Here is a 25,209-nt window from a genome sequence, read left to right as displayed (position 1 = left end):
TTTATGGGTCATAAAAGAAAGTTTGCTCCAGAACAGAATATGCTTTGCAGCTGATCCACAGTTTTATAATTGATAAATTGTGATTTGTGGCATTAGTTGCAGTTGACAGGGTTTCCATTCCATGCTGAGCCATAAACCGTGATGTGCAAACCCACAGTGGATGGGTTCTTACAAATGCTAAGTCAAAATCAAGCAAACCACATTATGGCTTAGGGTGATTGCAAACTCTGTCATAATCTGGGGTGGATGGGTGTGCTTCTTCCCCATGGCTGCCCAGAGAGAGGAACAAAACAAGAATAAGTGGAAGAAGATTTGGGAATTTCCAAGTCTTGGGCCAAAGAACAGCATCACTGCGAAAGGAAAATGTCAGATGGGCTTAGCTGTACGCTCAAGAATTGCCTGAAACCCTCCCCACCTCTAATTTTTAAATCATTTTTGGTCAGAAATGCACATACCATGCCTTTTTTTTTCCTTATCAAGAACAGTAAGGACTAGAACCTTCCATTAAAAATACCCCCAAGCCGGAGATGTTTGGATTGAGTCCACTTCAGGCTGCAGCTTCCTGGATGCCTTGGCAGAAGTTTTCTTGAGCCAGAAAAGGGCTGGACCTCTGGGTTTCTTTCCTCCAGCAGTGTTAAAATAAAAAGTGCACAGCATTTAATGGTTTCTTTCCTCTCTTGATCCCAACTTCCTGAAAGGCAGGGTGAGTCTTTCTGAAAAGCAAGTATATTTTTCAGTTTGGAGCTGTGGAACACGATGCCATGAAAAGTGCCACAGATCCTCGTTGGCTGTGCTGTTCCCCAGAGCAGCTTCAGATAGCATGTGGCTGTTTTGCTGCTGGGAGATGAATTCGGCAGTGTCTTGCATTGGATGTAACCACCTGGATATTTTTCTTCTCCCGTCCTCTGCTTGGAAATCTAGGGACTGCATCACAATGACCACATCGGAGGAGCAACCCGAGGTGTTGGAAGGCGAAGAAGCGGGTGACCAATTTTCAGGTGAGTTGGTAAATGACAGTGTGAATGGCAGTTTTCAAGTTGTTGTGATCTAGAGGTCAGTGTCTGACAGCCCGAAGGCTGAATCTGTCCGTCTGCAGTTTTCAAGGACCAGTCTCAGAGACTTCACTCTTTTTACCCCTCTGTCTTTTCTCCTGCATGAGCTCGTGTTCTGCCAAAGGGCAAGCTCCCTCATTCTAACAGCAGCTGAAGCCCTCCTTATTCTTATGAATGAGGATCTTATCCTTGTTATGAAAATGGTGATGCTCGGGTGCAGCCCCTGCCGCTGGGATCCTGGGGAAGAATGCTAAAGGAGTGCTTGGTCTGTTGGCTGTGAATTGCCATCAGGCAGTTTACAGGTCCCAAATCATTGGTGGGGTTCACACAAAACATGTAACCAGGTCAGTGAAATGGTGGCTGCATTCCTATCAATGCTAAGCTTGGTCATAGTTAACCTTGGTTAGGTTTCCCTTCTATTCGCAGCCTCAGTGTGGGTACAGGTACTCCTTGCTTAACAACCACAGTTGGGACTGGAATTCAGTCCCTAAGCGATGTGGCCATTAAGCGAATCACCACAGTTGTTAAGCGAATCATGAGGTTCCCAGCTGTGAAGGTCGAAAATGGTGATCACGTGACCGCAGGACACTGCAACCATCATAAATGCGTGATGGTTGCCAAGTGCCGGAGTCACAAACATGTGATCTTGGGGAAGCTGTGACGGTCGTAAGTGTGAGGAACAGTTGCAAGTTGGTTTTTTAGCACTGTCATAACTCTGGATGGTTGCTGCTAAACAAATGGTTGTTAAGCGAGGACTACCTGTAGTAAGATCATGGTTCACTCTATTTTGGAAACCCAGAAAATGGGTCAATTCAATCAGCAGCTTGAGGGTTCTCCAGCTCTATGTATCAAAGCGTGTTCAGTGTCCCCACCGCACCCGGGTCCTCTCCAGCCGGGCAGAGGAAGAACAGGTAGAGATTCCGTTGTTTGGGTCTCAAGGCGGTCACTGTCTCCAGCTAATGGTGTCACGGTCTTGTTCCCACCATGCTTCCTGGCACCGGGGTGCGTGGGTGGGGGGGATAAAAAGTGATTTGCAGGGGAAGGAGGAGACAAACACCCACTTAAAGGATGCTTTGTTTGTTTGTCTTTTTTCCAAAGCAGTCCTCCAGCTGTGAGAATGGATTACGTTGCTCGCCTCTGGTTGAGCCGAAGAATAGACTACAGTGGCTCTTGAGCTAGGCTCTGCTAATCTCATGATTCCTCTGCAACCCAGAGGCATCTGCAGCATCCCCCACGGAGCTGTCTTGTCTCTGAAACGTGATGTCCAAGGGTTGGACGCTTTCTCTGGGTCTTATACATGGAGCCCCCAAGTTGTCCGTGGAAGGATTTAGCCCCCGTGGCCCAGAAATGCAAGGTTAATTTTCCATGTAGCTGTGGTTTCTCTAGGAATCAAACAGCCCTTCTTGTATATTGCAGCTCAGCTTCAGCTGGTAGCCATAAGACAAAAACAAAAGACAAGCCCCCACTCTCCCGGCCTTTCGAAAGGGCGTAAAAACTTGGCTATGCCACCTGGCCTGGGATAGGAGGGGTGACAGCTCTTCATGAGGGTGGTTGGCCCCATGAGGATGCTAGGATAAGATCTCATTGCCCATTTTGAATTTTATGTTTTATATTCGATATTTATATTGTATGTATATGTTTTTATATTATTTTTATTCTTTGTAAGCCACCCAGAGTCATTGTGTATGAGATGGGTGGCAGAGAAATTTTATAATAAATAAATAAATAAATAAATAAATAAATAAATAAAATTGTTCTGCTGTTGCTTTGTCCTAGTAGTCAACAGCCATCAATGCTAACATCAGAAGCGACAGCACCTGTGAAGGAAACAAATCCCTTCCAATATACAGGCAGACTTCAGCAAAGGATCGTTACCTTGTCGTGGTGCTGGAGCTTGAGCACCTCAATGATGCCATGAGCTAAACCGTGAAGGGCCACCCAAGACAGGAAGGTCGTGACAGAGAGGTCAGACTAAATGCGATCCCTGGGGAAGGCAATGGCAACCCACCCCAGTATTCTTGCCGTGAAAACTAAATGGATCAGTACAACCAGAGATATGTCGGTATACCATCGGAAGATGAGACCCCCAGGTCGGAAGATGGTCAAAATGCTACTGGGGAGGAACAAAGGATGAGTTCAACTAGCCCCAGACGTGATGACGCAGCTAGCTCAAAGCCGAAAGGACGGCTAGCGGCCGACGGTGCTGGTGGTGAACGGCGAATCTGATGTTCTCAGGATCAACACAGCATTGGAACCTGGAATGTAAGATCGATGAGCCAGGGCAAATTGGATGTGGTTATTGGTGAGATGTCAAGATTAAAGATAGACATTCTGGGCGTCAGTGAACTGAAATGGACTGGAATGGGCCACTTCACATCAAATGACCACCAGATCTACTACTGTGGACAAGAGGACCACAGAAGAAATGGAGTAGCCTTCATAATTAATAGTAAAGTGGCTAAAGCAGTGCTTGGATACAATCCAAAAAAATGACAGAATGATCTCAATTCGATTTAAGGGACTGGACTTAGTAGATAGGGTCCTGGAAGAGCCATGGACAGAAGTTCGCAACATTGTTCAGGAGGCGGCAACGAAATACATCCCAAAGAAAGCGAAAACCAGGAAAGCGCAAAATGGCTGTCTGCTGAGACACTAGAAGTAGCCCAAGAAAGAACAAAAGCAAAAGGCAACAGTGATAGGGGGAGATATGCCCAATTAAATGCAAAATTCCAGAGGTTAGCCAGAAGAGATAAGGAATTATTTTTAAACAAGCAATGCGTGGAAGTGGAAGAAGACAATAGAATAGGAAGGACAAGAGACCTCTTCCAGAAAATTAGAAACATCAGAGGTAAATTCCAGGCCAAAATGGGTATGATCAAAAACAAAGATGGCAAGGACCTAACAGAAGAAGAAGAGATCAAGAAAAGGTGGCAAGAATATACGGAAGACCTGTATAGGAAGGATAACAATATCGGGGATAGCTTTGACGGTGTGGTCAGTGAGCTAGAGCCAGACATCCTGAAGAGTGAGGTTGAATGGGCCTTAAGAAGCATTGCTAATAACAAGGCAGCAGGAGACGACGGCATCCCAGCTGAACTGTTCAAAATCTTGCAAGATGATGCTGTCAAGGTAATGCATGCTATATGCCAGCAAATCTGGAAAACACAAGAATGGCCATCAGACTGGAAAAAATCAACTTATATCCCCATACCAAAAAAGGGAAACACTAAAGAATGTTCAAACTATAGAACAGTGGCACTCATTTCACATGCCAGTAAGGTAATGCTCAAGATCCTGCAAGGTAGACTTCAGCAATTCATGGAGCGAGAATTGCCAGATGTACAAGCTGGGTTTAGAAAAGGCAGAGGAACTAGGGACCAAATTGCCAATATCCGATGGATAATGGAAAAAGCCAGGGAGTTTCAGAAAAACATCTATTTCTGTTTTATTGACTATTCTAAAGCCTTTGACTGTGTGGACCGTAACAAATTGTGGCAAGTTCTTAGTGGTATGGGGATACCAAGTCATCTTGTATGCCTCCTGAAGAATCTGTATAACGACCAAGTAGCAACAGTTAAGAACAGACCACGGAACAACGGACTGGTTTAAGATTGGGAAAGGAGTATGGCGGGGCTGTATACTCGCACCCTACCTATTCAACTTGTATGCAGAACACATCATGCGACAATCTGGTCTTGAGGAATCCAAGGCTGGAGTTAAAATCTCTGGAAGAAACATTAACAATCTCAGATATGCAGATGATACCACTTTGATGGCTGAAAGCGAAGAGGAACTGAGGAGCCTTATGATGAAGGTGAAAGAAGAAAGTGCAAAAGCTGGCTTGCAGCTAAACCTCAAAAAAACCAAGATTATGGCAACCAGCTTGATTGATAGCTGGCAAATAGAGGGAGAAAATGTAGAAGCAGTGAAAGACTTTGTATTTCTAGGTGCAAAGATTACTGCAGATGCTGACTGCAGTCAGGAAATCAGAAGACGCTTAATCCTTGGGAGAAGAGCAATGACAAATCTCGATAAAATAGTTAAGAGCAGAGACATCACACTGACAACAAAGGTCCGCATTGTTAAAGCAATGGTGTTCCCTGTAGTAACATATGGCTGTGAGAGCTGGACCATAAGGAAGGCTGAGAGAAGGAAGATCGATGCCTTGGAACTGTGGTGTTGGAGGAAGATTCTGAGAGTTCCTTGGACTGCAAGAAGATCCAACCAGTCCATCCTCCAGGAAATAAGGCCAGACTGCTCACTTGAGGGAATGATATTAAAGGCCAAACTGAAATACTTTGGCCACATGATGAGAAGACAGGACACCCTGGAGAGGATGCTAACGCTGGGGAGAGTGGAGGGCAAAAGGAAGAGGGGCCGACCAAGGGCAAGGTGGATGGATGATATTCTAGAGGTGACGGACCCCTCCCTGGGGGAGCTGGGGGTGTTGACGACTGACAGGAGGGTCTGGTGTGGGCTAGTCCATGAAGTCACGAAGAGTCGGAGGCGACTAAATGAATAAACAACAACAACATACAGGCAGAACAGGGCTTTGAAATGCAATTAAATAATCCCGGGATTATTTCAATATAATTTCAATATATGATTACTGCGGTGAGATTATGATATGCACAAAGATGGAGGGATTCAACCCTACCGGCCATAGAGGAACGTTTGGTGAGATTGACAGATCTTGCTGAGACAGCTGAATTGACTTCTTTGATTAGGTAGGTTTCCCTTGACATTAAGTCCAGTTGTGTCCAACTCTAGGGGGCGGTGCTCATCTCCGTTTCAAAGCCGAAGAGCCGGCGTTTGTCCGTAGACACTTCCGTGGTCATGTGGCCGGCATGACTACACGGAACGCCGTTACCTGCCCGCCGAAGCGGTACCTATTAATCTACTCACATTTGCATGTTTTTGAACTGCTAGGTTGGCAGGAGCTGGGACTAGCAACGGGAGCTCACCCCGTCACGCAGATTCGAACCGCCGACCTTCCGATCGGCAAGCTCAGCAGCTCAGCGGTTTAACCCGCAGCGCCACCGCATCCCTTCTTTGATTAGAGAAAAGACAATATCTACGTTTACTGGTGCCTGGAAACCTCTTATGGACTTTTTGCATAAAAATGAAAGAAACTACCTTGTGATTTATGGTTTGATGATTAGACAGGATAGATTATAGAAAGAAGAGAATCAGGATGTAACTTTAGAGAGAGAGGTTAAAATATAATTGTACATATAATTGCTGTGAAGAATATCAGAAGCCTCTGCTTTGTATCTTTTTTCTTTCTTTTCTATTTTTCCTTTACTTTTTTTCCCTTGTCTTGAACTTTTAGCTTTCTCTTTGATTTCTTTCTTTTTCTTTTTTTCTTCCTTACCATATATTAGTCTGCATTAGTGTTTATCTTCCTTCTTAACAGTTTTGATAAAAATTATATATATAAAAAATCGAAATGCAATTAAATAATCCCAAATATTAGGCAGAACAGTGCTTTGAAATGCAGCTAAATAACCTGAAATATAATAAAAGATGGCCTTTGCTTGTCGCAGGTCTTGTATTCCAAGAAGTTTAGTTTTGCTTTGGTTGTTGAAACTCAGTTTATCCCAGTTAGATAGCTGACACTTTTTTTTTTGCACAGGGAAGAAAAAATCCAAGTTTCAGACATTTAAGAACTTCTTTGCCAAGAAAAAGAAGAGCAAAGAGCTGCCGTCTCCCACGGAGGAGATGAAACTAAAGCTGAACCGGTCCAACAGTGATATCAGCTCTCCCAACCTGGACTCCATCTTGCACCATTTGCCTGCCGATACTGAGTAAGTTTTCCGGCCCATCTTGTGTCAACAAGCAAGCTGGCTTGTCCTGCAGCGAGGAACTCATGTCATTCCATTTGGTGCGTAAACAAATCTCAGTGCTGGGCTGGAATGTGAGGAATTTCCTCTTCCCCGTTTGCAGCGTGCCTCAAAACAGCTTGTGCGGTGAAAAATTGCCCTCGGGATGGTTTCACTTGCAGAAATGCAGAAGGGGATGGAATCGGGCCGCCCCTTTTCTGAAAATCCATCCAGACGGTGCTAATTAGCCATGTGGGGTTGTATTTTTGCCGTGGTCATTAAGTGAATCACTGTGGTTGTTAAGAGAATCTGGCTTCCCCCATTGACTTTGCTTGTCAGAAGCTGTCTGGGAAGGTCACAAATGGTGATCATGTGACCCCGAAATGCTGCAGCCATCAGAAATACACACCTGTTGCCAAGCACCTGGATTTTGATCACATGACTGCAGGGATGCTGCGATGATTGTAAATGTGAGGACTGGTCGTAAGTCACTTTTTTCAGTGCCGTCGTAACTTTGAACGGTCACTAAACAAATAGTCGTAAGTTGAGGACTACCTGTAAGAAATAAAGAGATGTGGATCTCAGAAGCCAATGCCTCTGCTTGTATAGATATAATGCCAAGATGTGCATCAGAGGTGGGGAACCATAGCTCTCCAGAAGTTGTCTTCCTGCCATGATGGCCATGCTGGTTACAGTCCTAAGAGAATGGCTACAAGAACATCTGGAGGGCCACCCCCAGTGTGGTTGATTTATTTAAGGTTTATTTTTAACTCTTATGTTTGCAATGGACTTTGTTTCATAGATTCCATTCTGAAGGTTTGCAACAGATAAAAGCCATATTGAAACCATATATTCTTCAAAGATTTAGTCTTTCTGAACCTTGGCAGCTTGAAGATGTGTGGACTTCAACTCCCAGAATTCCCCAGTCAACCTTGCTTAAAGGTTTCGTTATTTCCCTTTAAAGGCAGCATTTAAATGGCAATATTTGAAAAGTCAGAACGGATTTACTTGTTCACCTTTCAGCTCCAATGGAAGTGTGGGAAACCAAGCCTTATCGCACGACAGCACCTTGCTTTCCAAAGCATTGTGTGATGTGCCTGGGGAAGCATCCGCACAGGAGGATTTCCCTGGGAAGGCGAAAAATTTCCAGGTGAGAGGGACTTCTTGTGAATTTTAATCTCAAATGCTCGTGAAGCAACTTGGGCATAAACATAACCCTCAAAAACTCTCATCAAAAAGAGTTACAGGTAGTCCGCGCTTAACAACCATAATTGGGACTGGAATTTAGGTTGTTAAGCAGTGCTGTTGTTAAGCAAATCCAAATCTGATTTTATGACCATTTTTGTGGCAGTGCCCTATTGATTTAGCTTATTAGAAGCTGGCTGGGAAGGTTGCAAATGGTGATCGTGTGATCCCAGGATGCTGCAACTGTTGTGAATGTGTGACGGTTGCCAAGCGCCCGAATTGCAATCACATGACCATGGGGATGCTGCAAAGGTCATGAGCGTGAGGAATGGTAGTAAATCGTTTTTTTCAGCGCTGTTGTAACTTTGAACAGTCACTAAATGAACAGTTGTTAAGCAAGGACTACCTATAACAAATAGGAAAATAGTCCTTGGTTCTCCCCAGGGGTTGCATCTGGGTATGGAAATTAAGAAAGTCTGCAATAACTATTTTCAGTTGAAAGATACTCATGTAGATGATGAAACAAGCTTGTTCTTCGTTACTCCAAGAGACAGGACAGAAACCAATGAGTTCAAATTATACTAAAGTGGAATTTGTTTAAGTTTGTTCAACAGCGGACTGACTTTTGACTCCTTCAGCCCAACTCATTTGTAAATAACAAACAGCTTCTTTTTTAAGACTCCTCCTTTGCTGTCATTTTTAAAATAATTCCTCTACCCCCAACACCTTCAGTTGCAGCAAAATCTCTGCCTTGAGTCACCCCTTGTAGTTATTGCTGGCAAAAGGATGGAAGAAGTGGGCCCTGTTTCAGAAGAAGATGGCTTGCCCAGGAGCCCTCCAGAAATCTCCAGCCTCCATGATATTCTGACCTCTTCCACAGCTCAGGTATGTGTCCAGTGAAGTTTCTTAGCAGAGAAATCACAGAGAACAGCCCTCCCTAAATAATATGTTTTGTGCAGTTAACAACCTTAACTCAAAGAAAGTAGGTTTATATACCCACTAGAACCACATTCAACCTGCCTTGCCTGAGTTGACATATTATAAAGCCATATCTATTGAGAACCCCTTACGAGCATAAATCAGTGTTTCTCAACCTTGGCAACTTTAAGGTGGGTGGACTTCAATTCCCAGAATTCCCCAGCCAGGGGAATGGGGAATGCTGGCTGGGGAATTCTGGGAGTTGAAGTCCACCCATCTTCAAGTTGCCAAGGTTGAGAAACACTGGCACAGATCATCTTTTGCATTTAATGTTCAGATATAGCAACATTCCCAGTTATTGGGAGAAACTGAAGGCACAGAATAAATTGCTCTTTAGAGATATGTCCTCACCACAGTTTGTGGAAAATACAAGGAAGGAATCACTGGGAACTGCAGAGTAAGATTATTGTGAGCATTTTTTACTTTAATGAAAGCTTAAAGTATTGTCTCATGAGATCAGTCTTCTTGGTCTTTTGGCAGGCATGAAGAAGGCTTGATGATGTGTTTATTTTTTTTTCTTCAGCGTCATCTTTCTTTAATAATTACTTGGATAGTCTAGTCTCCAGATCATAGCTGTCACAGTGATGTGCTTTTTTTTTTTTTTTTGTAAAAAAGGAGAAAGTCCTCCAAGCCAAGAAAATAAAAACCTCTGTATTATTCCTATCGTACTTTTAAAGCCAAGTGCCTGAGAACGAGCAGAAGAGGACCTTGTTCCTTTCTGCCTTTGTTAGTTTTGGACAGGATGGAATTGAGTAGCATAACGTTGAATCAGCTTCACAGGGGCTTCTCGTCCAAGTTGGTCAAGGAACACAAAAATAGCAGCTCTTAACTGGTGGTTTCTTTTTATAAATCTGATTTGGCAATGGCTCTCACAGCCCAGGAGAGGACTTTCCAAACAAAAGAGCTCAACTGGATTGGACCAGAGGTCAATCTAACTTAGCAGTTGGCTTCCCATAGCGACCAGGCCTTCTGCTTTTGCTCCCCAGCAATTATTGTGCGCAGATACTTTGCCTCTGGACATCCATCCCTTCAATGCCACTCTGTAAATGTAACATTTCAACTTAATGCTCAGGAGTGGGGTGTATCGGCAAGCCCTGGCTTGTTGAAAGGTCAGCTGTTTTAGTCTGTCACTGAATGTCAAGTATCTTGTCATCCTTGTGAATGTCTCTCTGTCCAGGATCATCCCACACACCCTTCGGTGTTTTCTCCTAACTCCTAATAGACTCCTAATAGGCTCCTAAAATCCTGTGTTTCTTATTTCCCATAATTTTCTTTCTCACACACATACCTGCAGGCTTCCAACCCCGTCCAGTGGCGCAGCTCTTTGAGTTTCGAGGAGACAGACGGTGAAGATGATCAGGTAAATATCTGATTTTCCTGCTACTGAAGTAAATCTGACTTGTAGCAAAACAGACCCTTGGTCAGCCTATCCTAGCACTGTCTTGACGAGGAGGACTTTGTGAAGTTTGCTTTAAATGCAGAAGTCAGGCCAGGCTTGCTGCGCACAAAGCATCTTCTGTTGCAGACTGCATGTGGCAGTTGGTAAGTTTCGGAGGGGATCTAGACCAGTGCTTCTCAACCTCAGCAACTTCAGGATGTGTGGATTTCAATCCCAGGATTCCCCAGTCAGCATGGACTGGCTGGGGAATCCTGGGATTGAAGTCCACACATTTTAAAGTTACCGAGGTTGAGAAGTACTGGTCTAGACAATGAAACACAGCTGGATTAAATGCATGGGTAGAAGAATGTGTGGGGAGATGTCATGAGCAAGGAGAAACATGCTGTCTATAAACACTGTACATATACACATACGTGGGAAAACTTTTCAGGAATGGTGCTCTGCCACTGATGATGTTGTTAATAGTTTTGTTGTTTTTAAGATTGTTGTGGTTATGTCCAGGTTGATTTTGTATTGTTTTCTGGATTTTTAACTTGGTAAGCTAGTCCCAACTCCTGCCAACCTAGCAGTTCGAAAACATGCCAATGTGAGTAGATTAATAGGCACCGCTTTGGCGGGCAGGTAACGGCGTTCTGTTTAGTCATGCCGGCCACATGACCACGGAAGTGTCTATGGACAAACGCCGGCTCTTCGGCTTTGAAATGGAGATGAGCACCGCCCCCTAGAGTTGGACATGGCTGAACTTAATGTCAAGGGATACCTTTACCTTTACTAAGCTTCCCAGAGTCACAGCAGTGAGATGGGTGGCTGTATAAAGAAATTACATAAATAAATAAATAAGTCTGTTAACTAGAAAGTAAAATGTAAAAGATGTAGGCAATCTGGAGAGAAACCAGAATAGAATATGTATGAACAGTTATAATGAAATACTGTATGCTCATCCTTTATTGAAACAGTTGTATAAAACTTTACATATGTATATATGTGTCTGAGATAGTATTTTTGTTCCTTTCCTTTTGCTGCTTCTCTTTCTAGTTTCTTTTTAGCCTTTTAGTAAAGGTAAAGGTTTCCCTTGACGTAAAGTCCAGTCGAATCCGACTCTAGGGGGCGGTGCTCATCTCCGTTTCTAAGCCTTGGAGCCGGCGTTGTCATAGACACTTCCGGGTCATGTGGCCAGCATGACGACTCGGAACGCCGTTACCTTCCCGCCGAAGCGGTACCTATTGATCTACTCATATTGGCATGTTTTCGAACTGCTAGGTGAGCAGGAGCTGGGACGAGCAACGGGAGCTCACCCCGCCGCGCGGTTTCGAACCGCCGACCTTCCGATCGGCAGCTCAGCAGTTTAACCCGCAGCGCCACCGCGTCCCTAGCCTTTTAGTTCTGTTTAATTAAAAAAAAAATAAGCCTGAAAAATTATTTTTAAAAAATGTGGATTAAAAAATAACATTTGGCTCCTTTTAATAGCCCAACTACATACTAGTATGAATTTAGTACAAATGTGTTTTAGTTCTTTTCCTTAAAAGATTTCTGATTTTAATAGCCCTCCTTATCACCCTGTTCTGATAATGTAAATTTGTGATACCATGGAATAGTCACTTTACAACGTTAATTTGCTATTCTAACACTATTCACCATCCCCGAATAATACTTTAGGAAAGACTATTTGATGACCAGTTTTTTTTATTGTTGTCAGACAGGTCAATTTTCTAGGTGGCCAAGCCTGCCCAGAAGGAGAAATATTAGAAGATGGGAACAATATTTGGACCCAGACAAACATTAAGTGCATCCCTCAGTCATGTTGTGGGAGCGAAATGCATTTGGGGGGAGGGGAAAGAAAACCCATCTTTTCTTTTAATGCCATATTTATTCAAGAAGCCACAAAAAAGTTCAGCTGCATTTCAGCTGTCCAAGCCTTTTGAAGAAGTCAGAGGAGGCCAAGCTCATGTTTTGAAATAAATGTAGATAAATAACAAGGATGGAAGGATGACAAAGCAGCCATCTGATTGAATTAGAGGGCAGGTGAGATTTTTTTCGTGGCTTCTTGAATAAGTGCTGTCTTTTGGGGGAAAAAGAGGGGGCTAGAATACTTCTGTTACCTCCATTGCGCTCCACTTCCCACCCCATGCAGAGGGAAACCTATCACCTTCGCCGCCAGGACCAAAAGCAGATTCTTGGCTGCTTAATACGTTATTTATTTTTCGTCTGAACAGGTGAAGTTCTGAGCCCATCAGGTCCAAACCGTTTTTAACCCTAAGCATGAAATTGATTTACAGTGGTTATGCATTGCTGCATTTCCCGCGACTCCCAGCGGTTTGCAGCATAGTGGTTTAAAAGAATGCATAAAAACATTGAACGGTAAAGCTGTGCAGAATATAGACGAGAGCTGACGCACATGGATGGATCTGCTTCTGTAGGTTGTTTCAGAATCTCCTTCTAAGCATCTCAGCACACACCCTCTGGGGATCCCTGCCTCACCCCTCTGGCAGGTGCTTCCAGTTGATTTCAATACACCTGCTTCTCCCCTGGGGTGCCTGGACACCTCGGCAGCCAGGCACAGGATTGCCATGAACCCACGCAAGCAGAAGGGCTTTGCGAAGAAGACCCATCATCTTCCTGTAAGTACGTCTGGGAGAAAAGATCCTTTGGAGAGAGAGATTTTCTCTTCTGACCCATCCAAGGGACTTCTGTTTCAGGACTATTCTTGGCCAGATGAGATCCAATGTGCATTACAGTACATGCAACGCAATAAATTTATTTTGGCCTTAGACCAGCAGAAAGGACAAACAATGAGTATAGATTTAACTGTTATACAGGTAGTTCTCGCTTAACAACCACAATTCGGACCGGAATTTAAGTTGCTAAGCGATGCAGTCATTAGCGAATCTGGACCCAATTTTATGACCATTTTTGCAGTGGTGGTTAAGTGAATCACCTGACCGTTAAGCAAACCATGGGGTCGTTAAGCGAATCATGCCGTTCCCTATTGATTTTGCTTATCGGAAGCTGTTAAGTTGAAAATGGCGATCATGGGATTGCAGGCTACTGCAACCATCGTGAATGCGTGACGGTTGCCAAGTGCCCGAATTGTGATCACATGATCGTGGGCATGCTGCAACAGTCATAAGCATGAGGAACGGTCATAAATAGTTTTTTCAGCGCTGTCGTAACTCCAGATGGTCACTAAACGGACAGTTTTTAAGCGAGGACTACCTGTAGCATAAAAACCATCTATGGCTAAAATCTGGAAGGAGAATGACTCTGAGTTAAAAGATGGAGAGGTGAATGCTGTCAGTCTGCTAGAAAACCAAAACCGAGAGAGAACTCCCATTCAAGCATTAATTATAATAGGGCAGGATAATGCACTGTGCGATTTAAAAAGTCAAAAGAAAAGCTGTAACAACCAAAGCTGTAAAATTCTATTGCTGGAGGTTAGTAACAACCAGGCCCGCAACTAGGGTCTGTATCACCTGGGGCAAACATGGATTTTGTGCCCATTTTGGTGCCCCCCCAGTGCTCATTTGGCGCCCCCCCAGCACTCATTTTGGCACCCCCCCCCCAGTGCGGTGCCTAGGGCACATGCCCTGCTTGCCCCCCCCAGTTGCGGCCCTGGTAACAACTACATAATAGTGACGTATCTTTGCATGTGGTAGAACAGCTTTCCCTGACCTCAGCCTCTCCGAATGGGCTGGACTTGCATTCCCACCGGGATGCTCATGGGCACGAAGGTGCCCAGAGATTATCTCCCAGGCTGCTATATTCTTTAAAAAGTAAAAGATGAAAAGGATGAAAAGAATCATATGGGTTGTGGCACACTGCAAATCAAAGCTTTAGCATTGTTTTCATTCCCAAGGCTCCAAGCTCTGGGCTCTGTAGATGCCCCAGAAACATTCTTGGAAAATAAGACTGTGGGGTAATGCCAGCCCACTGCTGTGTTTGGAAGGATATCTACCTCCCCAATTAAATGGGCAAAGGTAAACCGAGGAGGTTAAAAGTCTTCTGGAAAATAGGGTAGAACTGGAAGGGAGCCTCCATACTCCTTTGCCTTCTGGGAAAAGTGTATTTTGGGACTAGATGCAACCCCCCCCCAGCAATTATTTTGTGGGTATGCCCACAACACACTAAAATATAATGAGTTTGGGGTTCACCTCCCAGAACGCTGGGAATGGTCATCCCAACACATCTGGAGAACACCTGGGGAAAGTGGTGGTTGATTCTTAAGGAAGTAGAGAGGGAAGTGTGCTCCATTTTCTAAACGTAGGCCAGTTGACTAATCTAAGGATGCTCTTCCTTCGTGGAGAAGCTTTCTGTTTACACTGGACTTATGGAGCAATCTGCCCTCTGCAGATTGTCCAAACGGTTTTCTCTGTCACACCAGGTGGAACAGGTGTTGCGGGAACAGCATCTTCTGGAGCCTGATGAAGAAAACACAAGCCACTCCAAGTTCCTTGAAGAAGCTGCTGGCCAGAAGACAGACTGGGAAGGTAAAGTGAACAGCGTGTGGTACATATCTCTGCATGCAACAGAGAGCTTTCTTGTATTAAGGTTTGAAGCTGGAAACCATTCTCTTCCCTTACCTTTTTTTTCTTATGTAGGCTTGCTGAGCCACGATGCAGTGAATTTAAATGAAGATTGGACGGACAATGCGCCGCCTTTGACAAGAACCTCTGAAGCTTTGCCTTATTCTTGCAGTGCTGGCCTACCTGTAGATGGAGCTTGTGTCTTGCCATCAGAGACCCAGAACTTGCTGGAGACTGAGCTCCAGGCTAGCATCCCCATGCCCTGTCCAAATGTACCATCTTCTCTCATCAAGTACAAAGAAGGAGACAAGGTGGAATACAAGGAGATGAAAGGACCTCGGGCCCCCATGGATGATCAAAAGCCACAGCATGGTCCAGAAGTCACTGAGAACTCTGAATCTTTTCATTTGAAAACAAAAGCCATGGGGGTCCACAGTGCATCACCTTCTGCCTTGCTAGGGAATAATGTGGGGAAAGAACTTGAGGCGGAAGAGATTCAGATAGCCTGCTCACGACGAACAGATGTCAGAGCAAATGTTTCTAAACCTGCCAGGAACCGAGCCAGAGCATGTGATAGATCTGTCTGTGGAGACAGCTCTGTTTCTCTGGAGGCAGATCCTGCACTGTACGTTCCACAACCTCCTTCATCTGTTCTGAAGGTTTCCTCAGATGCCCCAAAGGACTTAGTGCACAAGAACAGCCTAACTGTCAAAGAAGGTGGAAGAGGGCCTTCAGATATGAAACTTGAGCTTTCTCAAGGCCCTGCAAAGCCAATAGATTCTTTTGAGGGAGCATTGTCCACATTGGAGGTTGATCCTGATAGACCTATGCTTCTGAATGCAGCGGGCAAGAAGCCATACCTCCTACCTGAACTCAGTTGCTCTATTCTGAACAGCAGTGTCAGAAAGCCAGAGGACAGCACTGTTGGAGAGTCGGGTAGTCTTTCTTCTGGAAGACCATCCACTGTGGGATCTACTGAGCTTGCTTCCAAAACCTGCCCTCCTGTCAGCACTCCTGCTGGAATTCAGCTGGGAAATGTCATAACCAAGGAAGAAAGCAAAGCTATGGAGGAGGTGATCAAGACCCAGACAAAGTCCACTTCTGCTAAGCCAGTGAGATTCACCATTGCTCCAGCCTGGCAGAGATCTCTCTCAGGAGGTTCAAGCTCTGTAGACAATTCCTGCCCTAGAAATTCGCCAACATCTCCCATAAGACCAGAGTTGTTTGAAGGGATCTCTCCACTGGATGCAGTGTCACAAATAAGTATCTTAAGCAGTCCTGAGAGACTTGACAGAAACGTGGCAGCCAACCTGAATTCTTCCACTGAGGAACTGCCGAGCTGCGAGAGCCCATTTGGAGTGAAGCTGAAGAGAACCTCTTCTTTGCTGAAGTACCAAACAGAACATCATCAGGACCTTCCCAAACTGCTTCCATTGGCAGCTTCTCTACCATCCTCTGTAAAAGTCGAAGCCAAGGAACCAAGTTCTGGAACCTCAGTTCAAAATCTTACAAGTGGTGTTAAGGGTTTGGTTGCAAACTGCAGCATCCAAGAGAAAAATCTGCTCAAGGCCAAACCTGGAGAAGGAGGGACCAAACAGCAAGCAATCAAACCTTCAGGTATTTCTCCTACTGAAATGGGACAATGTCAGCCAACAAGGTAGGCCAGACTAAGAAACCATTGCCATAGAGGTCAGTGCTTACCAATGCTGCTTTTATTGCAACAGCACTAGTAACAGAACCTTGCACGTCTGAATGTGGTTTCTGCCTCTCTCTCTTTATCTTTGTGTGAACTAGGGAGGGGCTTGTCTGAGGTGTTTTCTCACACTACTTCCTTGGCCGGGACTCAAGGCCCTCTTATCTGACTGTGCTTGGTAGCAGCTCTTTCTCCTGCCCTTCAAAGCCATTCCCTCTGTCCTCTTCAGCGCTGCTCAGATCCTTGGGCTGTTCATTGATGTGTGAACAGTAAGAGTAGTGCTGAAAGATGCAGGAAAGAGCTCGCTACAACAATGTGCCGAATCCAAAAAGCAGTGCCTCTATATACACTGATTTTTAGCTTCTTCCACCATCCCTGTCCTTTTCCCCTATTATGCTCCATGCATTTGAGAACCCTGATTTCTCCACCACCTTGAACAGTATTGATGTTATGCTCGTTCCTTATTGTAGGGCTTCATCCACCTCAAAAATCCTGGCACATCAGGAATCCCATAATTTCTCTTATTTGAACCCTCCTGCCTACTGCTTACAGAACTCCAGTTTCTGGGAGGAAACTGGGTTAAGCAATTTACATCTGCAGTACAAACATACCAAGTGGTGATTATTTATTGGTCTCTTCATTATCTTTCTTTCTTTGAACCAAATGGTCTTTAGGGCTCGTTTGACAGTGGTAATGTGAAGGTTAAAACAGACCCTAAGAGAGCTATGTGTGCATAGAAATCAGGTAAAAACCAGAGGTGAGAAGCCCTTCCCGTCAGACTGTTCCTTCAGAACAATTTTCCCTAGTTACACTGTCGTTCGTCTACAGTGAGAAATCGATGGGTATTGTAGGAGAGCATATCTGGAGGGTTCCATGTTGGAGAAGGTTGCTTACTGTGCTAAAAATCAAAATCTCCACAGTTTTGTTTTGTTCAAAGCCAAGGGAATAACTGGGGACATCTTGACTTCAAATAGCTTGCACCAGAACCTGCTGCCTTGCCGTACCTAATGGGAGAGCCGGTCCCACCTGCGGCAGGTAGATCCTTACAAGCAAGGGGACAACCAGGGCAGAACCATGAGGAGGTGGGCTTGAAGCAGAGCCCAGGTAGGTCACAGCTGAGAAGGAGAAAGCTGAAATGTGGAGCTGTATTTCCATCCCTTTCTCTTCTAGAACAAGTTCCAGTGGTGCTTTTGGGAAGCCCATCCTTTCGGCCGGCTTGGGTCTCCGTGGCAAAACTGAAACAACAAGAGTTCCAGGGCAATGCTTTTGTCAAAGGACAGAAAAAGAATGAGGAAGCGATAGCCCAGATGGAAAAAGAGGAGGCAAAACTTACCGGCATGTCTCCCCTGAAAAAGGTAGAACCATAGGAATGCTGCAGAAATGCAGTGTTTGTCAGTGTGTGGAATGTTGCAGGAATGTTGGAAAGTGCCTCATATCAAGGGTGGATCTGTCAGTGCGATCATTCAGAAAACATGACGGAGGGTCTACCATACCCTCTTGAAAAATCTTTTTTTTTATTTTTAAATTTAAATTTAATCTCCTTGATTTTTCAAATTTAATTTTTCAAATTTAAATTTTAAGTTTAAAATTTCAAATTTAATTTTTCAAATTTATTTTTTTTAATTTTTTTTTCCTCTGATGACTTTCATTCAGTTTTTCACGCGATTCGAAACACAGTTGCTGAGCTGCAGAACAAACAGGTTTACTTTAATCGATGCTTGGGAAAGGTGTAGGCTACTTAAGTTAGCAGAGTCAAACCAAGTTAGGGAGTTTCCCTCCGAAATTGACTAAGGAATGGTTAAATTGGGTGTTCTGGTAAGTGTGGGTGGGGAAATTGACATGAGCAAAGTGCAAAGAGGGGATTGGATGAATCATTCTCACCCCATGGCTATCTCAATTTGAGAGGGTAAGAAGGGAAGACAGAGTTGCTGTTCGTCCAGAAATATCTTGGCTTCATGAGAGCTCTGTGGGGTCACCCTCCCATGAAGAAGCATTCCATGGCTTGGGGTCTTCCTGGAACAGCAGGTGGAGGCCATGGCCAAGAGGGATTTATTTAGCTTTGGTTGGTACACCCATTGTGGCCCTACCTGAACTGAAAAACTGACTGGTCTACAACTGTAATGCATTACACTGCCCTGCCCTGGCATCAATGACTCACACTATCATTACCACATGTTAGACTATTGTAGCCTGCTCCATATGGAGCTGCCTTTGCTGATAATCTGGGAATTCGAGTTCTTACAAAATCTGGCAGCCAAGATGTTAGCGGAAGGCCATAATTATAATGTAACACCAATTATCCAGTTGGTGTATTGGTTACCACCAGGCTTCCAAGTCTAACTCAAAGTGCTAGTCCTAACCTGTGAAACTCCTCCATCTGCCTGACCCAGAGGTACCAACAGGGAGAAGATGCTTAGGGTCCTATTTTTATGAGAAGTCCGAGGGATGTGCCTCTGAAGGCAGTCCTTTTCTGTGGTGGTCTTCACACTGTGGAATCTCCTCCTGTGGAGAAACACCTGATGTGGTCCTTATTGACCTCCTGCAAGGCTGTGAAGGCTCCTTTCTTTAAATGAGCTTGATTTTTAGTACAGTTTAGTGCTGTGATCAGACTGGCATTTTCTTCATTTGGGCCAGTTGTTTATTGCTGGAGATGCGAAGGATTTGTTTTTTCGGTTGGGTGGCTTGACCTAAACTGTCCAGAGTTGTGGGAAATGAGTGCTATATACGTTTGTGGAAATCAACAAATGAACAAATAAACACACAGACAGAACATCTGAATAAAAGCAAATGAAGAAACATAGCGGAAAACCAAAGCAGAAACAATCGCAACATTTCCAGCACCAGGTTTTGGATTTTGTCCTGAGAGATAATCCAGGTGGAAACTAATACTACTAGCTGCTGGCAAATGTTTGGTATCTCCCATCCCTCAAAGAAACTAGGGAAGGGCTGTGAGAACGTACTTCTTGCTATAACGTGCTACGTGGCTGAGGGCTCTCTTGCAGCACTGAAAACATTTAGAGAGACTGGCTTATTAGCAGCAGCTTCCAGCTGGTGTGGGAAATCTGTCTTTTCCACCTTTCTAATGTTTGTTGGAATGGCCATGAAACGTTGCATTTGAACTGGTCAACTGCACGAGGAACGAAAATGTGGTGGACCACTTCTTGGTCGCACATAAGTTCTATTTCTCTTTCTCACTTTATAGCAAGTAACCCTGACCGGCGACAGTTCTCCCAAGAAAATTGGCCTTTACCAGCATGTGCGCCTACTGGAGAGTAAAGTACAGTTGAAGTCAGCTGCATTGGCTGCCAAAGGTATTAAGAAATCCGCTTTGATCTCACATTCTTAGGCAAAATCAGTTGCTGCTTGTTGATATATTTCCGAATTCAGAAGGTCCATGAAATAATCATGTTGTATGCTCAACCCTATTTCCCATTCCAAGGTCAGCATTTCCTTTCCTTTTATTTTTTCTGAAGAACAGCTGTCCTGGAGCAGATGAGAGGCCCACCTTATCCCCCTGCAAGACATTTAGTGCAGTTGTCTTCTCTCATTGTCATGCCAAGAACTGGAATACAGATAGTCCTCGCTTATCAACCACATTTGGGACTGGAATTTCAGTTGCTAAGCGAAGCAGTCATTAAGCGAATTTGACTTGATTTTACGCCCTGTTTTGTAGCAGTCGTTAAGCAAACCACGTGGTTGTGAAGCAAATCACATGATTCCCCATTGATTTTGCTTGCTAGAAGCCATCCAGGAAGGTAGAAAATGGCAATCACATGACCACAGGATGCTGCAATGGTCATAAATGCAAACCAGTTGCCAAACGCCCGAATCATGATCACGTGACCATGGGGACGCAACGACGGTCATAAGTGTGAGGACAGGCTATCTTTTTTTCCAGCACCATTGTAAGTCTGAACCATCACTAAATGAATGGTTCTTAAGTGAGGACTACCTGTAGAAATAGGATTGATTTCCCTTCAAGTCTTGTTGGTGGCCCAGTAGATTAAAAATTGCAATCCTTTTGGTGTGACATCAATTCTCCCAAAACACAATCTCCTAAGAGTAGCCTAAATGTGCTGGTGCCTTCGTCGAATTCTCAGTTGCTGGTTTAATTCTCCTCTTATGACTAAACTTGAACTAATGTGGTTCTAGAACTCACTTCCCCGTGGCAGGGGATTCTGCAAAGGAGGGGGTGAAAAAGGTCAAGATGGCGTTTGCAAACACACAAAGCCCTGCCCCTTTGTGCATGTGACACCACACGCACATACAAAGGGGCAGGGCTTTGATCACATGGTGGCAACTGCCATCTTGACTCTTCTGAGCACTCCCTGCAGATGTCCCTGCTCCTATAGCCATGGGTTTTTTTTTTAATGTAATTTTTACTGAAAGTTTTAACAACATTATACAAACTAAAATAGAACAAAAAAGAAGGAAAGAGAAAAAAGAAAAAAAGCTAAAAGTGCAGAAGGAAAAATAGAAGAAAAAAAAATAAAGATATAAAGAAGTGGCCTCTGATCTTCTTCACAGCACTTATAACTATATTTTAACCTCTCTCTCTCTAAAGTTACATCATGACTCTCTTCTTTCTATAATCTGTCCTGTCTAATCATCAAAGCCATAAGTCATAAGTTCATTTTTTTTCCTTCTTACACAAAAAGCCCGTAAGGAGTTTCCAGTCACCAATAAATGTAGACACTGTCTTTTCTCTCATCAAACAAGTCAATTTAGCCATTTCAGCAAGTTCTGTCATCTTCACCAACCATTCCTCCTGCTCCCATGGGCCACGTTGACTTGGGCATCATGGGAGGTGAAGTCCATGGCATCAGGAGGGCATCCAGTTGGCGAAGGTTGCAGAAAAACCAAAAGGAAGTGATTCTGCTTCAGCGTCCAGAGCCTCCTGGGGTTCTTAATGTCCTGCATTGTTTTTCAGAGGGACCTGCCAGAATCCCCTCGCGGGAAGGTCCTCGGGTGGAAAAGGACACCAGATCAGCACCAATCCTTCCCGTGGCATCCTGCAGCCCCGCTGAACCCCCCTGGTTGTCTTTGGCTAAGAAAAAGGCCAAAGCATGGAGCGAAATGCCCCAGACTGTTCAATAGCGAATTGAGAAACCTTCTCACGCCAGCAGCAGTATTAATAGCCGAAAGTTCACCGTGACTGTATTTCTAGGCGTCTGAGAAATGGAAGAGTTTCAGGGAAGAAACGGGATGGCTTTTTCACTTCCGTAATTCCCGAAAGGAGGCATCTCTGCCTAACACGTGGCTTGACACTACCATCCAAAGCCATTCCCTGCTTGCCGTTCACTGAACCACAATCCGGGCGGGTGAGCCGGCTCCTCGAGGATTTTGCTGAGATGGGCTGGGTGAAACCCGCCCCCCCGAACTGTTGCTTTCAATTCCTTCCACACATCACTGTTTCCGCAAGGCAGACTAGCTTGTGCTGGAATCTCTGCCCTGGCCTACAGCCTGTTGTGCTGCGTAAGAAGTGCAGAGGATCGAGACCAGTGGTTCTCAAATTTGGCAACTTTAACTCCAGCTCCAATTGGCTGGTTGGCTGGGGAATTCTGGGAGTTGAAGTCCACCCATCTTAAAGTTGCCAAGTCTGAAAAACACTGACAGATGTGGATCCTGGCTTGTAGTTCTCCTGCCAGCAATGGTGAAGCTATTTCTATCTATTCTCTGCCCAAGTCAATAGATTCTCTTATTCCGGTGGTTTTCAGATCAAGACATTGGCTCTGGAATTAATCCTTCACTCTTGGAATTAACCCATTTCTCCCCTACCCCATCTTGCCATAACTCTTAAGTGAAATCTCCTTTGGCTCTGCAAGAGATCAGAAAGCAATGCGTCCTTTTTATTTTTGTCTGTTACTGTTGGGTTTTTTATGCCAATAAACAGTTGTTGAATAGAAGGTAAGTAGATGCCGTTTCTTTATTTTCATAATCCTTGTCTTTCTGGAGTGCCACCTTCCGTATTTCTGTTTTATTCTTAAATGCTACAGTTGTATCATAGGCTTTTGGTACACTGCAGCGAGTGATCTTTGTCACACGTACGACATGAGAGATGCAGGACTGTTCCCTATTATCACTGTTCCCTCACAATCCGTTTGCTTTCGTTAATAAAGAATTTAACTTCCCAGGTCTTGTAAAACATTTTTTTTTTTGGTGCTCTGAGTCAGTGTTGACTCCTGGCGACTGCCTGGACAATTCCCTGCGGTTTTCTTGACAAATTTCAGAAGTGGTTTGCCATTGCCTCCTTCCTAGGGTTGAGAATGTGTGACTGGCCACCCAGCCAGCTTCATGCCTAAGGCAGGACTAGAACTCAAGAGTTTCCTGGTTTCTACCCAGGTGCCTTCACCACTGCACCATACTGGCTCTTGTTGATAATGCCCTTTTTTCATTCACCAACAGAGAGCAGAAATGCCTTCCTAAGGAGAACTGCCAGGCGCTGCTTTAAATTGCTTTCCTGGTTTCCTATCCTGTACAGCTAAAATCCTTCCATGTCTTGTGCCAAATGTGGTTTGTGGCCCTGATCCAGCCCACTGAATTAAAGCAGAAACCCCACTTAATGCTTTTCTGGAAGTAAGGTTGCACAGCGTTGCAACTTACTCGCACGTCCAATTTTTCCTTTGAAGCAATTCTTTTAATTGATTTTCATTGAAGACTTTTTTTTACAGAATAAAAACCATACACATTTCAAGAAAAAGGAAAGTAAAAGTAAAAAAAGTAAAAGGAAAGTGGTAAGGAAACAAGACAGAAAGGAGACAAAAAAGAAATAAAGGAGTGGCTTTCAATATTTACAGCAGTTATAAATGCATTTATATTTTATCCTCTCTAAGGTTGCATCATGGCTCCCTTCTTTCCATATTCTACCCTTTCTGATCATCAAACCCATAAATTCACAAGTTCATTTTTTTCTGTTTTCAGCAAAAAGTCCATAAAGAGTTTCCCGTCACTAACAAATGTAGTTACTGTCTTTTCCCTAGTCAAACAAGCCAATTTTGCCGTCTCTGAAAATTCTGTCATCTTCAACCATTCCTCTGTTGTGTATTTCAGTCTTTCCACTTTTTTGCCTTTGAAGCAATGCTGATTCAGTATTTTTAGTTTTGGGCTACGCTGACCAGAGAGAAAATGCTATGAATTATTGCAGAGGATTGCACTGTACATGTCCTGCTGAAACCAACAGGAAAGGAAAATCTTAATTAGCTGGACTGCAACCAACAAATAGATCTTCTATAATAGGGCAAGGTGTGGCTTTTTTAAATTGTCCAGTCCTCAGGACTTCAAAAATGAAAGAATGCAGGTGTTCAACATGCTAGAGAAATGTGGTCTGAACTTTCTTCCAGCTGCTCAACCTTGAAAAGGATTCAGAAGGTGTTGCTCAGCCATGCTCTGCATACCTGTCTTCATGCTCTTAAAGCAGTTGTACAATTTTTGGAAATTCCCATTCCCAAAGCATTGTTCCTGTAAAGCAGTGTTTCTCAAACTTGGCCACTTCAAGACACGGGGACTTCGATTCCCAGGATTCCCCAGCCAGTCCATGCTGGCTGGGGAATTGAAGTCCACCTGTTTTAAAGTTGCTAAGTTTGAGAAACACTGTGTAAAGGGTACAGAAAGGGTCGTGGGGGAGAACACGTGCATATACACACAGACAAGCTTTTTTTGGACTCTAACCTTTAGTTACCTCTCTTACATAAGCAAGTTGGCACTTTCTGTCACCGCGTTTTTTTTTAAATGGCTGACTTATTTCCATGTTACGATTTCATGAGATACAGAAGATGCAGGTGGGTGAATGAGGTTTACTCTCCTGAGCCTGAAATTCTAAGGATGCAGCGAAAGGCACATGGCTTTTTGCACGACCAAAGTTGAATCTGCAACAACTCCATTTATAATGAGGTGCCTCTGGAAAGGAACAGCTGGACGTAACAATGGATAAGCACCGGAAGGTTCAGCGTTATCGGTCAACGTTTTTCTCTTTTCTTTTGTAGATTGATTGCACAATTTGTCTTTTTTACCTCATAACAGCAGCATTTTTTTAAAGTTTCAAAATGAATCCTAGGCTGGGCTCATTTGCATAATAGGCTAAGCGTGGTTAGTTTTAAACTTGAGTTTTCCTTTTCATGGCTGAATGTGCATAATGGTATGTGGGAAAGACCTTGGGAGACAGGGCCAGGAGATGCTGCCTAGGGAATGGTCAGATAAGAGAGGGCAGAGCCCACAGCTGCATAATGGGTGGAGCAAGAGGCTCAGGAGGGACCCTCCCTAGTTTCTTGGGCTGTAAAGAAGACGGGGGGGGGGGGAGAATTGTACTTTCAGACTTGGAAGAGTCTGTTAAGGTAGCTTTACAATAAAGTAGAGTTAGCTCATCTGGTCGTGTTTCCTGCCTGGTCTACCTAACAAGGCTGGCATCAATCTTGCAAGTTCAGGCAATGGGATTTGCACAACTAGCTACCCACAGAAATGATTCCCCACTTTTGTCACCACCTACTCCAAGGGTGTGTGATTGAGTTCCACCATTATGCTTAACCATGGTTTAAGCATCGCTCACTAAATAACGCAGAACTGA

General features: G+C 44.2%; 1 protein-coding gene across 1 annotated transcript; it reads left to right on the top strand.

Annotated features, from left to right (window-relative positions):
- The first annotated feature begins 791 nt into the window (after window positions 1–791).
- KIAA1210 (KIAA1210 ortholog) lies at window positions 792–22,555 on the top strand. The gene is made up of 11 exons (XM_063313756.1): window positions 792–998; window positions 6,688–6,859; window positions 7,898–8,024; window positions 8,792–8,944; window positions 10,332–10,397; window positions 12,854–13,054; window positions 14,815–14,920; window positions 15,032–16,573; window positions 17,820–18,004; window positions 19,852–19,960; window positions 21,580–22,555. The coding sequence occupies exons 1-11, from the start codon at window positions 821–823 to the stop codon at window positions 21,744–21,746; spliced, it is 3,006 nt and encodes a 1,001-aa protein (XP_063169826.1). The 5' UTR covers window positions 792–820; the 3' UTR covers window positions 21,747–22,555.
- Window positions 22,556–25,209: the final 2,654 nt, after the last annotated feature.

This window comes from Candoia aspera, chromosome 12, assembly GCF_035149785.1.
Source record: "Candoia aspera isolate rCanAsp1 chromosome 12, rCanAsp1.hap2, whole genome shotgun sequence".
In the NCBI taxonomy this organism is placed as follows: domain Eukaryota; kingdom Metazoa; phylum Chordata; class Lepidosauria; order Squamata; family Boidae; genus Candoia; species Candoia aspera.
This window is presented reverse-complemented; position numbering and strand designations above follow the sequence as displayed.